The sequence below is a fragment of the Leuciscus leuciscus genome (assembly GCF_965113295.1).
Source record: "Leuciscus leuciscus genome assembly, chromosome: 16".
In the NCBI taxonomy this organism is placed as follows: Eukaryota; Metazoa; Chordata; class Actinopteri; order Cypriniformes; family Leuciscidae; genus Leuciscus; species Leuciscus leuciscus.
The window spans coordinates 29636575-29652004 of NC_138740.1; the positions used below are offsets into that span (position 1 = coordinate 29636575).

The following is a 15430-nucleotide window of genomic DNA, read 5'->3' on the forward strand; positions in this document are numbered from 1 at the left end:
TTAGGGCTTCACTGATTCCACTCTACAGTATGTACCTAATTTACCACTTTTCCACAAAAAAGGTAAGTATTCAAGGGTGGAAAAAATGGACAATGAATAGACTGTTTCTTCCTCATAAAATTTAAGTGTCATCATTTTGACCAGCCATCCACATCAGCAGGGTCACCTTCACAACTACTAACTACATACACCCTTTTATGCGCAGCTCGTACCCCCAAATCACTTAAGCTTTTTGAGCCATTAAATCACGGTGTCAGATTATATGGCACATGAAGGTGCTTTCAAGTGCTCAGCAACACAAGCATTACAGCTACTTCCAGCACACCTTCATTCGCTGACCCAGAAACTATGAGGAGACTGTTTAAGTCACGACGATGATGTCCCACGTTTGGCTCCGAATATTTGATCCACCGATATTGGCTGAAGGTAATCATACTGTTATGCTTTTAAGCGTACACATACTCTTGGTAAGTGATCACGTATGACTGTCTGAGCTGCTGTACCAAACCATTTCTATTTCTCCTTTTCCTCACTGATTTTGGGGATAATCTTGGGTGTTTAAGTTCGGGGTTTGAGATCAGTGACTGCTGAGGACATTTCGCTTACCAATGTGAGCCCTCTCATCCCCGGTCTTATGCTTTTTTTGCGTTGGCCACGGTGGGCCGTAGCTTTCAAGAGCATGCTTGTGTGTTTTAATGTGTTTTATATGATGTGTCAATCATCCAATGAGGCACGCAAATCCCTAAGGTCTCATTAATGGGGGTGGAAGCGTATACGTTTATGCACATGGGGTCTCAGGTACACCTTTATTCCCGCAAACCAGCCTAGGACACGGATGCTGATTCCTCGTCCTACGAAACCCCTCCAAAAGGGAGTGTGGATCTGAGGATCTTGAGGGAACGGTGCTCTCTTATTCTGCCGAGCATCTGGAACTCACTGAACTATCAAGAACAATCGTTCCCGACTCAATCGCTCTCTTGAACCTCTGGACTATGAGCCAAGGGGGCTCAACAGGGACGTGAATCGATTAAAAACGGACTGGATTTTTCACGTTCAGCAAGAGACTCTCTGTGTATTTACACCCCTGTGCACAGCAAAACAACCAAGTTCATTTCGAAGTGTTGTGACATTAGTCAACTGTGGATTTGTCTTGAAGGATTTTATTATTTGTGTCATGATTGTGTTTTTAATGTTTCATTAAGGATTTTTTGTTTTTCATATGCTAATTCTTAGACAGGATTTGTGGTCCTCATCAAAACAGCCGGATTCATTATTTGCTCTTAAGTTCAACGCATTTCCTTTTTCTTGTAATGTTGTTAAAGGGAATATCATTCTAAAGATTCACGTAAAGAAGAATGGAAAAACAGTAAGAATGAATCTAAATTGATACCTATTTCTATTCTAAACGTAAGTATTTGAGTTTTGTGGTGGAGGTGCGGGTCGGGTCGGGTCGGGTCGGGGTGGGGTGGGTGGGTGATATGTCCAGTATGATCATTTTAAGACTGCTTGTATGATCACAATTCAATTCATTTTTGTTTGTGTGTATGTACAGGAGTTAATGCTCCTTAGCAATTAAACCATTAGACAACACATTTATAGGTGCTTTCACTTCATGACAGTGTTGTAATTGTTATTAAAATTACAACACTGAACACAAAATTACAAAAAACTATTACAAATATATTTTTGAATTGAAATAAAGCAACTAATCGTAGCAATTTAAATTTAAGTACTAAAATAATTTAGAAATATATTTTTTAAAACTAATAAAAAAAATTACAAAACTAAAATTAAAAATATAAAATTAAAAGCTAATTAAAAATATTATTAAAAACTATAATATATAAATAATACTAAAACAGCACTGGTTCACGAGCATTGTTTTTTTTATTTACTGGCTTCATTATAATTAATGTAGGACAATCTGCATGATTCAGGAGTTCACAAAATAACTTGCATACAATTCATAAATAATTTCTGAAAATGTACAGTACGCAGATAAACTTTTATGGAAACAAGTGATAATTAGATTGGATAGTTAGGTGTATAAAAAGTGACCAAAGACCACATTGTTTCAGGTTAAATACAATGCAAGCTTTATGAGGCACACTTGATTACCACAGATTTTTTTTATTGAATTGAATATGTTTATGGTGTCAAAATGCATTTACAAGCCTGGTAGACTTCCATTTTAAGTGTACTTTTTCAGTGTGTTTTTTTGTAGGGTGACTCAAAATTATTTTCTGGTAATTAGCAGCTTGGCATCATTAGAGCTTAACTTGTATTGAAGCCGGAACATTCTTTGAAATGAATGGCAGCTTTGTTTTGTTTGTTGGTGGAGATTTAGTGGTTGTGAGTTTATCTTAACATTTTTAGCTATGTGGAAGCAATTTATTATGAGTTCAAATTAAATTCAGCTTAGCAAGTAGAGACGCAAAAAGCTTGGAAGCAAAAAGGACGGATGTCAAATGTCTCTTTACACATACATAATTTTCACCATAACAAATTTAGAAAGATGAAAGCAAGTATTCAACTCTGTCAGTGTCTAAATGTCAAAACCAAGTGTAAATGCTACTGTGTTTCTAGATGCTGCTGTGCTGCTGTAAGTGTGTCCTGTAAGTCCTGGTATTTTGCCAGCTTGCAGGCTTCCTCTAGTTTTGCCCAGCGGTAATCCTGGTGTTCTTCTGAGAGAATGACCTGTGTGTTTGGGTCACGGAGCTCTGCCAACCAGTAGAGGACTTCTTTGTCCTTTCCCCGGACCTGATAGCGCAACCTCTGCAGGAAGCCATCGACAATACGCAGGTGATCTTTACCTAAACCCGCTTCTTCCTGAGTTTCTCTCAAGGCAGTGGTAAAGTCGTCCTCTCCAGGGTCAACATGACCTTAAAGGGGGAGGACAATGTTATTCTTCCAGTAACAACACTAAGAAATTTCAGATAGCCACATGGTTTTACTGATAGATCATGTGACAAACTGTAAAAAGTTGTAGTTGGTTTAAAAAAGAAAAAAAAAATCATATTTAAAATAGAAAAATACAATACACTGTAAAATTATTTTATTTAATTTTTTATATATATATTTTTAACTCATGCTTAATAGTGTCTGTTGACATGGTGCATATCTGGACATGTTGCAGTGTGTGAGAAGACCTATTTTAGATTATTTACCTTCTAGGTATTTGTTATTTTTGTAGAATTAGTCTCTCTCTCTCTCTCTGCTTCTGGTCATGTGACTTAAAGGTAGGGTAGGTCACTAAGTTAAGTGGTCTAAATGTATTTATATGTGTATATATCGTCTGTGGAAGGCGTAGGACCGTAAAATGTTCGCCCAATCATTGCATTCGGACCGATACCGATACGATGTCCTACCTGCCTGTCAACGTATGTACTTTAATACCTCCGGCGCGCTCCGTGCTCGCGCAGACATCACACGTCATCAGTGCGTTTCATGCTATGCAGAGTTAGACAGACATCAGTCACCGAGCGCCGCAACCGAAACAGCAGCTTTTACAGTTCCTCCTGAACCAAAACATTGAGTTTATGCTGCTTTCACACCATAACTACTGTAATTGGGAAGAGATGGAAACCTGTGACGTTATACTCAGAGCGGTTTATAACTCGAATTTATGCGTTTCAATGGCAACACTATCGACGCCGAAATGAATCCGCAGCAGTCAGGTGGTACAGGTCAGTGTTCTTTAAGCTGTTTATAATCATTATTATTGTAATGACATGTGGTTTGAGACATGATTTAACGCCATCTCTCGTCTCGTGCTCTGAAAGGAGGGTGGGATCTTATACTTTCAAAGCTAGCTTGCTCTTGCTAGCCACTCCGAAAACTGCCTACCCTACCTTTAATCACCAGTACTTGTGGCAGCGGTTGTGGTTTACTTTAATTCCTCAGCAAACATTTTTTATTTTGTATTTACTTGAACTGTAAATTTGTGTAAATCTTTATTTCAAGTGAGTATATTTATAGGTGGAGGATCTTCTGGTAATGCCTTATGGACTCATTTTCTGTTAGTAGAGATAGACTTTATGTTGAAAATAACCCATAATATGTTATTTTAAATTGGCAGAACTAAAGGTAAAGCTTGTGGTTTCAAAAGAAATTGATAGTCCAGTGAGTTCAACCCTAAAAAGCATCATGAGAAGCTGTGAGATGCACCTTTGGGTGGTGTCCAGTGGTGTTCTCCATAGGATGTCTTCAGCAGCAGGAACTCTATATTATCAGGGGGAGGGTGCTGGGCCAAACGCCGAAAAATGACAAATCCACATGCCCGCAATGCCATGACCTGGAAATACACACTCTAGTAAAGCACATGCAACTGTCAATTATAGTTTTAACATAGAACATGTTTCACTTTGCTTTCTTTATTAAAATTATATAATAATTAAAATCACAGTTTGAGATGAGACAATGTTTGAGAAGGCCAATCATAGCTGATTTATCTAGATTTTTTTTTTCTATTCTTTTTTTTTTAAGATCTTAGAAGAATCTGGCAAAAATGCTTGGTAAATCACATGCAACTGTCTTACAGTTTTAACACAAAGAGGTTTCACTGAGCTTTCTAAAAAGGAAACTGCAAAATACCTACCCAAATACCCAAAATAACTACTCTTTTATACTTTGATTTGTAGAATCCCAGCTGAGAAAACCACATTAAACCACTCAAAGTTGGTCTTAGCAGGTCTTTTTGATGGTTTTATAGGAGTTCCAAAGTCTTTACTGTTATGTTTAGCACATCGCATGGCAATGGGTATATATGAAAAGCAACAGTGAAACATAGTAGACAATTTGGGCACAGGACTTTTAAACCACCTGGCTAAAGATGATTTTTGCCCACGGCCACAGGTAATGCGCCCTACAACTCTCTTGAAAGCGTTTTCAGTTAATTAAAATTGTGGGTTAGAAATAATAATGGACTAAATTGGACTCGTAAGTGTAACATGCATGTACTTCCTGATCTAGACAAGACAGCAGGCTAACACCATTCAATAGCTAATCTTAAATTATGGTTTGTTTTAACTTAATAAATTATTCCACTTACGTCTAGCCGGTAATGATAGAATGTTCCTTTTTGTTTAGAACAGATGAGACATAACCTTGTTCATTAATAAGCGAATGACACATGTAAAAGAGCTAAATATGAAGGCTACTTTCTGTTTTGGCTGCGCAGCTGTGGCGCAAAGATGATGTACAAGAGTACGCAGTCTGCTTCGCTCTCTGATTGGCTCCCTAAGTGGTGATTTAAATAATGAGTCTAGGCATTTTATTGTTTGTCTTAAAGGTAAAACGTATATAAACTGTTATTTGGATGGGTAGCACGTATTATTTAATAAAAATAAAAATTAAAGAAATAATTGGTTTAAATATTATGATGCCACTAACAGATAGTTGGTCAAATTACAATCAAATGCAACTGTTTAAAACTTCCTTTTGGTGTGTCAGGTCTCGAAGTGTATTAATCTGTCAGTTAATGATGTGGCGTAAAGTTTTATACATTAGACATAGATAATGTTGAGCGCGTTGCGTGGGTCCTGATCTGCAGGGCTGATAGTGCTGGACGCAACACCCGGTGGGCTTGAGATAACGGGATCCTTCAGACCAGAAGACATTTAAACGTTACTGGACGCACATTTCACAAGATTCACAACGACCAAGACAAGAACAAGGTAAAACTGTTTCAAATTTTTGATCAGCAATGTCCATATATATTAGCAGCATAGCCTATATGTACAGTTAAAAAGTTAATTTAAATGATGGATTAAAACAATTAAATGTGTTAAATGCTAATGCATTTTGTCTTTTTAACTGATTTGAAACGTGGTTTGAGAAGCCTAGCTGATTTATCTCATAGATATTGGACCTATTATAGGCCTATTTGTATTCACTTTAGAACAATATCAGACTACTTTATACAAAATTTGATAGTATATAATACAAATTTAGAATTTTGTATATTTTATTTTATTTGTAACTAGAAGGCCTGTGGTTTATATATATTGCACAAACATTGGCACTTTGAAAAAAAAGCCTAATATGCAGGCAACTTTTTATTTTGTTATTATTATTATTCAGACATTATTATTCACCATTTTATATATATATACACACACACACTACCGTTCAAAAGTTTGGGGTCATACGATTTTTTATGTTTTTAAAAGAAGTATCTTCTGCTCACCAAGGCTGCATTTATTTGATTAAAAATACAAACAAAAACAGTAATATTGTGAAATATTATTCCAATTTAAAACAGCTGATTTCTATGTGAATATACAGTAAAGTGTAATTTATTCCTGTGATCAAAGCTGAATTTTCAGCATCATTACTCCCAGTCTTCAGTGTCACATGATCCTTCAGAAATCATTCTAATATGATGATTTTATGCTCAAGAAACATTTATGATTATTATCAATGTTGAAAACAGTTATTTACATTTTTATTTCATGATGCTATAATGAATAGAAAGTTCAAAAGAACAGCATGTATCTGAAATCTAAAGCTTTTGTAACATTAAACACTGCTGTTCAAAAGTTTGGGATCAGTAAGAATTTTAATTTTATTTTTGGGGGAAAGAAATAAAATAAATCAATACTTTTATTCATCAAGGATGAGTTAAACTGATCAAAAGTTACAGTGAAGACATTTATAATGTTAGAAAATATTCTATTTTAAATAAATGCAACTTTTGAACTTTCTATTCATCAAAGAATTTTGAAAAAAAATTGTACACAACTGTTTTGAACATTGATAATAATAATGAATGTTTCTTGAGCATCAAATCATCATATTAGAATGATTTCTGAAGGATCATGTGACACTGAAGACTGGAGTAATGATGCTGAAAATTCAGCTTTGATCACAGGAATAAATTACAGTTTAAAATATATTAAAATAGAAAAGTAATTTTAAATTGTCATAATATTTCACAATATTACTGTTTTTTTTATTGTTTTTTTAATCAAATAAATGCAGCCTTGGTGAGCAGAAGAGACTTCTTTTAAAAACATTAAAAAATCTTACTGACCCCAAAGGTCTGAACGGTGAATTCAGGTTGATTGTGACACTTTCTGCCATTGAGATGACTGGAAAAAAGTGTCCCAATCAACCTGAATTCACCCTATATATATATATATATATATATATATATATATATATATAGTAAAGTGTCACTGAAATTATTTATTATAAATTTTGGTGACTAGTAGGTGGATTGCATTTGAAATAAGTGAGTTATATTTATAAAACTGTTTCCATAGAAGACCCCACCACATCCATGGATGAAAAGAAGCCTTCTCGTTTGTATTTTATCGGCAAGAAAGAAGATCTCATTCAGGCCAAGAGAATGACTGTAACTCTGGACGGAAGAGAAATTCTTATTATATATCATCAGAGAAATTTCCATGCAATGGACCTGCAGTGTTACCGTGAGTAGCATGAAAAGCATCTTTACTTATTTTTCTGCGCTAGAGGGAGACAAAGTAGCAGCCTGAGCACTGTAGCGTTGCTGTTGAGCATGTGTGCCAACTATAATACTAACAGCATAAGCAAAGAACCAGAGGTCATTTGCTCGGGTCAGATGATTCTATATGTCTGCTAATGACACTATTTTTTTTTTAAAACAGATGCTGGCAGTAGCTTGGAGACAGGAGATATTGAGGTAAAACCATTTCTGCTCAAGCAGCTGAATCATTCAGTGATCCATAGAAGCACTTGAAACGCTTTGTTACCTCCCATTTGAACTCTGACCCTGTTTAATGTTTCATGCGTAGGAAATCAACAACAAGCACTGTATTGTGTGCCCAAAGCACAAGTATAAGATCACTCTGGCTGAAGGTGAGGGGTTATACAAGGCTAAAAACCCCATGGAAGAAGACCCTACCCTGCGGTGGTATTCCAAAGGCATAAAGCAGAGAGTGCACAAAGTGACGGAAGTAGATGAAGACATCTTTGTGACGTTGTCCCATTGCCCCGGGTGGATTGAGTCAGACTATTATCAGACTGAGACGGGCCGGGCAGAACTGAGAAAAGCGCAGGAATCGGAGGATGGAGAAGCAGACGTGTATGCAGATGAAGATTTTTAGTCTGGCAGCAACAGTGAGACGAGAGCTTCAGAGATCCTAAGGGAACTGCATATATTAAGATTGATGATTTCAGAGTCAGGCTACTTGAATAAAACTGCCATTTGACATCATGAATCAAAAAATATCATACCCTTTTTTGTGACGGTGCCAGGCTCTCTGTACACCTCCATGATTCATAGACTGATGCCTGTCTTTCAGGCCAATTTTCTCAACTGAACATTGACATAATTTTAGTTTTTGCAAAACGGGAAATTGTTTTGTATTAGATGAAAAAGTGCATTCTTAAATGGATAATTTTTGGAAAAATAAAATAATATACCATTTATACTTTTTACATTTATGCATTTGACACGTCCTGAATGCTCTACTGTTTTAGTTACAGGAATGCAATAATAATTGTAAAATATAGAAAATGAGACATTAAAAAAGATTTTAAAGATGTTTTAATAATAATACACTTTTCTCGTATTATGATATCTTCGGGTAGGCCTATAACAGAAAGTTGGTACAATCTATTTTCAAGCCGTGAGCTCATATTGACATTGATAATGCCATGTTTAGTTTCCAAAATTTCAATTAATTACCAAGTTGATTATTGCACAAATATTTAACTTGGCATCCATGCATGAAATATACTGAAGAGAAACAATGACCATCAGGCGAAGCAGAAAGAGTAAATGGCAAAGTGCAGGAAATTAGACAGTCTTGGCATACATCATAATTAATTTTCATATTATAATAAATAATTCCATTTGTTTGGCTCCTGAATTCCTAGACATCGTCCCTTGTTGGAACGGTTTTACAATATAGCATAGTCTGACTGAGTGTGTTGTCTAATGGACTACTTGCACAACTATTTCCGCGTTCTAGTTAGTACATATCGGGAGTTTCCGGTTAGAGCGTTCTGCGCTCCTTCATGAGAATGCAGATTATCGCTATGTTTTATGGCTGCCAAATTAATTGATTAAAACAATGAATAATGATCTCTGTATTAATTATCTTGAGTTGAGCCTGCTGAAATGTTCCTATAAATATATTTTCTTTCCAACTGTGCATTCTGAATAAGAAATAGGCTAAATATATTTATCCACTAAGCTGCAGCATATGCTCGTCTTCTCATTAACAGCTTTTTTTCTCTTTCTGACATTTCATACCTGTTGGGTTTACATTTTTGAAAGAAATTGATTACTAAAAGGATTGCTTTTGTGCGCTGGTGTTTATTCCAGTCTTTTAAAATAGTTGAATGAATGAATGCTCGCTAGGCTAGGCTAGTTAATCAATAACGTACACAGCGTAGAGGAGAATGACAGTCAACTACTTCGAATAGGCCTATTAGCTATAGCATTTTGGGCATAAATATGTAAATAGTGAAAAGATTGACATTGAAAAAATGACACAGATTAAAATATTTAATCCAAATAAATAAATGTTCGTACGTGGTTCATACTGATGTTATTCATCTGTTCTCCTACACTTTAGTGTCACGAACACTGACACCCTGTGGTGAAATAATGGCGTATTTTTAACACCTGCTGCTTTCTCAGATCGGCTTGGGTTGGATTAAAACTTCCTGTTCCAATTAATTTGGAAAATTCTGCACACAGTAAACATCAGAATATACCTTCTCCTGTCAACAAAAATTTGTCCAATTTTTAAATCTTATTGCGGACACTCATTTTAGGTGGCTTTTGTTCAACTCATTGACCACAGTATATTGAAAGTAAACATAACCGGAAATAAGTGAGACGTACTATTTCCAAACGGAAGTGCGTCACGAAGCTCAGTGCAAGTGGTCCATAGATGTTAGGAATGAAAAAACTGAGCTAGATGCCCTGATCAGTGGCTAGACGTTTTCTGAAGAAGGGCCATGGTAGGGACCTTTTTGAGATGCGTTTTCAATTTACAATGCAGTGACTGTAAAATATGTATTTTAAGTGTGGGAATGGTATATTTAGAGTTTTGATATTTGGATATTTGGGATATGGCCATTAGGCTATTTTTGATTGGCCATTGGATTTTGTTACACAGACCTGGCAACATATTCCACACTTCTGATTTGTACTTTACAACTGACCCTTTTGCTCCTCAGGACTGTGGGTCCAAGATCAACGCTGAACCACCAGCAGACGTCTTAGACCTATGGACACTGCTGGACTGTGGGGTCGCAGATAACATTTGACCTATTGAGTGTGGTTAGTATGGCATTTACTTTACACAACCGTGGGTTTTGAAATATGACTGCTTCTCTTATTATTGCTGTTATATTGTGTTGTGCTGATGCATACTTGTTTAGCCTGTATACTTTTGTGAGTGTTTTGAGTATGCTTTAATGTGCAGTTTTCAACTCTGCAGAATTGACAGACCTTTATTGAATACTTGATTCTGACTGGCCAGTAGGCCTGTATCACGTTCTGTACCACACTTCTGATTTGTACTTTACAACTGACAACTGAACACTACTGTTCAAAAAGTTTATGGTTGGTAAGATTTTTTAAATAGAAATCTCTAATGCCACCAGGGATGCATGTATTGATGTATAGATTAAAAAAATACAGTAAAAACAGTAATATTGTGAAATGTTATTACACTTTAAAATAACTGTTTTCTATTTTAACATTTTAAAATTTCATTTTAAAGCTGGCTATTCCTTCAGAAATCATTGTAATATGATGTATTGCTTTTTACATTTCTTAATATTATCAATTGTTGATTTTTTTTCAAGATTATTTGACACATAGAAAGTTAAAAAGAACAGCATTTATTTGAAATAGTAATATTTTGTAACATTATTAATGTCTTTACTGCCTCTTTTGATAAATGTAATGCATCCTTGCTGAATTAAAGTAATATTAAAAATAATTAATAAATAATAAAATAAATGTAATGTAATGTTGCATAACTTGCCACAGTATCTGGAAGATAATGCCATAGCATTCACTGGTTTAACAAAAGATAAACTATGCAGCAGTGTGCTGAGTAAGTGAAATTTATTAAATGATCCAGAATTATTGATTATGAATCTATTTAGCTGAGAGCAGAATCTTAAATAAACTCAAATGGTGCCTGTTTAACAAATCCCATGTTTCTCTCTTAAACTAGGAACAAAGAAAGGACAAGAAAAGACTACCTGACTAACTATATATAGATATCCATTCATGCCTTCTCTTCTCATACTGCAGTTATGGACTCATAAACATAAACTAGGTCTGTTGTTGTTTAATGTCACTGAATGGACTGTTATTCTCGTTCTCAATGAGGGATAATGTGTGTAAGATCAGGGGTCACACTTCCCTGTGGTGGTTATGATCTGCGGGCCAAGCATGTACACGACGAGCACGTGATTGTGCATTGGAGTAGAAATAAGATTCTGCATGGCAGATGACCTACAATAACCCACCCTGCCTTTTAGAAACAAATGTTCTCAATGGTACACCAACCAAGCAGCCTTAAAATAGCATATCTCTCAGCAATACTTGTAAAAAGTGCATGTTTTTGAAGCGTTGACAAACAGAAATAATTTCTTTTGCTTGAATGGATAGGACTGTAGCTTGATGTCTGTCATGATAAATCCTCATTAGACCATGAATTCTGGAAGTTGAGAATACTATTTTTAAAGTAAATCCAACTGCACTGTAAAAAGGCAAGGCAAGGCAAGTTTATTTATATAGCACATTTCATACACAGTGGCAATTCAAAGTGCTTTACATAGAAGAAATTAAAATAAAAAGAAATAAGAATAATTAAAACAGTTTAGAAAAATAAAATGAAATACAGTACAGTACAGTCGGACGAACAGTGGCACAGTGCTCATTCAGTAAATGCATAGCTAAACAAAAGTGTTTTGAGTCTGGATTTGAATGTGACCACTGTAGGAGCACATCTGATCTCTTCTGGAAGCTGGTTCCAGCTGCGGCTGGCATAATAGCTAAAAGCAGACTCACCATGCTTAGAGTGAACCCTTGGTATTTCTAGCTGATATGATCCTAATGATCTGAGTGATCTGTTGGGTTTATATTCAGTGAGCATATCTGCAATGTATTGAGGTCCTAGGCCATGGAATGATTTATATACCAGTAATAATACTTTGAAATCAATCCTAAATCTAACTGGGAGCCAGTGTAAAGACCTGAGGACTGGTGTGATATGTTCATATTTTCTGGTTCTGCTCAGAATCCTGGCGGCAGCGTTCTGTATGAGCTGCAACTGTCTTATGGTCTTTTGGGGAAGGCCAGTGAGGAGTCCATTACAATAATCCACCCTGCTGGTGATGAAAGCATGCACAAGTTTCTCTAAGTCTTGTCTGGAAACAAAGCATCTAATTCCTGCAATATTTTTTAGATGATAGTATGCTGATTTAGTTATTGCTTTGACATGACATACTACTGAAACTAAGGTCTGACTCTAGTGTCACACCAAGATTCCTGACTTGATTTTTAGTTGTTTGACCCCTGGAGTGAAGGTATGCGTTCACCTTGAGAACTTCATCTTTGTTTCCAAATGCAATGACTTCAGTTTTATCTTTGTTTAACTGAAGAAAGTTTTGGCACATCCAACTGTTGACTTCATCAATGCATTGGCACAGGGAGTCAATGGGGCTGTAATCATTAGGCGATAGGGCTAAGTACAGCTGTGTGTCGTCTGCATAGCTGTGGTAAGCAATTTGGTTCTTTCTCATTATTTGGCTCAGTGGGAGCATATACAGGTTGAACAGGAGTGGCGCAAGAATTGAGCCTTGAGGGACTCCACATGTCATGGATGTCCACTCAGACTTATGGTCTCCTATACTCACATAATAACCTCTCCCATCTAAGTATGACCTGAACCATTTTAGGACTATCCCATAAAGCCCCACCCAGTTTTCCAGCCTGTCAAGAAGTATGTTATGATCGACAGTGTCAAATGCAGCACTGAGGTCGAGTAGTACCAGCACTGATAATTTGCCTGAATCAGTATTTAAGCGAATATCGTTTATTATCTTTATGAGCGCTGTCTCTGTGCTGTGATGCGGTCGGAAACCAGATTGAAAATTGTCAAAGTATCCATTCGAGCTTAAGAATTTGTTCAGCTGATTGAAGATAACTTTTTCTATGACCTTGCCTATGAAAGGAAGATTTGAGATCGGTCTATAGTTGCTTAATATGGTCTTATCCAGATTGTTCTTTTTCAGGAGGGGCTTGACAACTGCAGTTTTCAGGGAGTTTGGAAAACTCCCAGAGAGAAGTGAGGCATTTACCACTTCTAGAAGATCTGCTTCTAAACTGTTTAACCCACTTTTGAAAAAAGATGTGGGAAGTGTGTCAAGAGCGCATGTTGATGTTTTAAGGTGTTGTACGGTTTCTACCAAAATTTTGCCATCAATTTTTTTGAAATCAGACAAAGTTACTACTTTTTCAGGTGGTTTGATCTGTCTGACCCCAGCGCAACTCAATGATGTGCTGATCACCTGTCTGATATTATTGATTTTGTCAGAGAAGAAAGAAGCAAACTCACTGCACTTGCTGTTTGAGAGCATTTCACTGGGAATCTGGCTTGGGGGGTTTGTCAGTCTCTCTACAGTAGCAAAAAGAGTGCGTGTGTTGTTTAAATTGCAGTTTATAATATTTGAGAAGAAAGTCTGTCTAGCTTTGCCTAGTTCCATATTGAAAGTATGAAGGCTGTCTTTGTAGATGTTATAATGGACTACAAGCTTTGTCTTCCGCCACATGCGCTCTGCTTTTCTGCATTGTCTTTTCATATTTTGCACTGCTGTTGAGTTTCTCCAAGGTGGAAGAAAAAAGGGATTTTTTTTTGAGGTTGTCAAAATGTGAGTGGTGCTCCCATGTGTAAACAATGCTATGATGATGCTGAGATATGGCTTGTTTATGTTGCTATATGGTTGCTAGGGTGTGGATAGGCAATTGCCAGGGGGGTATTTAAAGACTACTTGGCAGTCTGAGTCAAAAGAGCAAACCCTCACGTCTTTATGTTGTTTTGATCCAGAGTTATTGCCCATTCAATTTACTACACGATTGCTAGGGTGCTCTTAATGGTTGCTAGGGTGGGGCTAGACCAGGATAAAACCTAAAGCCTACTGACATCCTGTATCAAAAGATACAACTTACATGTCTCTACACTGTTCTGCACGTTGTTCTGATAATTAGAAAGTGCTAGCCAGTCTGAGTCCAAAAAGACCACCCCCATGTCTCTACAATGTTCTGATCCAGAGATATCCATCTCATTCTTTTTCAGTGGAAGTCTATGGGGTAGTATCTAGGGTGCTGTAACTGCACTGTCTGTAAAAAAATTGTTTCAATTGAAAAAAAGTAAGTATTTGTGCTGTTTAGTCACCTTGAAATGTGAAGTTGTACTAAGTGACAACTTGGATATTTGAGTTGACTAAACTAGACTACATTTGAAGGCAGCATGAACACTTACTTTTTTAAGTTGAAACAAAAAAACTTTACAGTGTGGTTGCTAAGGCATGGCTAGGAAGTTGAAATGACTCCATTTATTGGCTGCTTGCTTGGCCGAGTGAAATGAGCCCACTCCCAAGTCTCCACCACATTCTGATGTGGAGATATATACGTATGTCACAAAGTTATCGCTGGACAAAAATGGTATACACCCGATTGCTTTGCTTCACTTCACAAGCACCACTAATAAAGCTATTTCGGTTTTTCTATTTCAAAATTTCACGTTTAATTAAATTTATTGCTTGCCGTTTCTTTGTAGTTGTTTGTGAAATTTACTAGCAATGCAAATTGTTTCTACACCAAATTGTTTTTCAGTGAAATGAAATAACAACACCTCTATTGCATCCTATAATTCAGCAATCTTCCTGCATGTAACGATAATGCAAAGCTTTTCTCTTTGTGTTCAACGTCGATGGGTGATGGACTATATTAGACCTGTTTGGATAAAAAGCTTGTTATGGTAGAATTAAAATAATCCTTTCAGGAGATCACAGACTGACTGATGGAAATAAGGTGGAATGGGAGCTTAGACTCGCTGCGGCTCAGGAGAGATGATGCTATTTTGGGCATCTCAGGGGGGGATCTGAAGGGTGCTGAGGCTTTTTTTGATGTCATATTGTGGCAAACAAGGCAAATTATAATATATACACAACACTTGGCTAAAAATAGAAGTGTCAGATTTACTGAAGTAATGCAGCTTGTTTATGAATGGCATGTTTGGATAGAATTGTGGAAGTCTAATGGCAACTAATTCCTGGAGACGAAAGGAGAACAAACAACAGCTTTTATTCTTTGCAGATTAGGTTATAGGGTCAAATGCTATTTTTAAACAGTGTTTTCAGCGTCAATACTTTGCCTCAAGGAAATCAACTCTGAATTTACTACACC

At 36.4% G+C, this 15430-nt stretch overlaps 3 protein-coding genes across 4 annotated transcripts in view; 2 read left to right on the forward strand and 1 right to left on the reverse strand.

Annotated features, from left to right (window-relative positions):
- Window positions 1-1868: 1868 nt before the first annotated feature.
- On the reverse strand, window positions 1869-5206 carry nudt2 (nudix (nucleoside diphosphate linked moiety X)-type motif 2). The gene is made up of 3 exons (XM_082140338.1): window positions 5051-5206; window positions 4168-4294; window positions 1869-2882 (listed from the first exon to the last, which is right to left on the reverse strand). The coding sequence occupies exons 2-3, from the start codon at window positions 4289-4291 to the stop codon at window positions 2572-2574; spliced, it is 435 nt and encodes a 144-aa protein (XP_081996464.1). The 5' UTR covers window positions 4292-4294; window positions 5051-5206; the 3' UTR covers window positions 1869-2571.
- A 95-nt stretch (window positions 5207-5301) lies between these two features.
- rfesd (Rieske (Fe-S) domain containing) lies at window positions 5302-8415 on the forward strand. Of its 2 annotated transcripts, none has more exons than XM_082140336.1 (4): window positions 5302-5675; window positions 7266-7433; window positions 7632-7666; window positions 7779-8415. In XM_082140336.1, the coding sequence occupies exons 2-4, from the start codon at window positions 7283-7285 to the stop codon at window positions 8088-8090; spliced, it is 498 nt and encodes a 165-aa protein (XP_081996462.1). In that variant the 5' UTR covers window positions 5302-5675; window positions 7266-7282; the 3' UTR covers window positions 8091-8415. The 2 variants fall into 2 exon arrangements, with proteins under 2 accessions (XP_081996462.1, XP_081996463.1); XM_082140337.1 differs by having other exon boundaries at window positions 7269-7433.
- A 196-nt stretch (window positions 8416-8611) lies between these two features.
- rhobtb3 (Rho related BTB domain containing 3) overlaps window positions 8612-15430 on the forward strand; it is a 35721-nt gene continuing 28902 nt past the window's right edge. The window contains exon 1 of the mRNA XM_082140318.1: window positions 8612-10282. The gene's annotated coding sequence lies outside the window, so the exon portion shown is untranslated. The remainder of the gene's footprint in view (window positions 10283-15430) is intronic.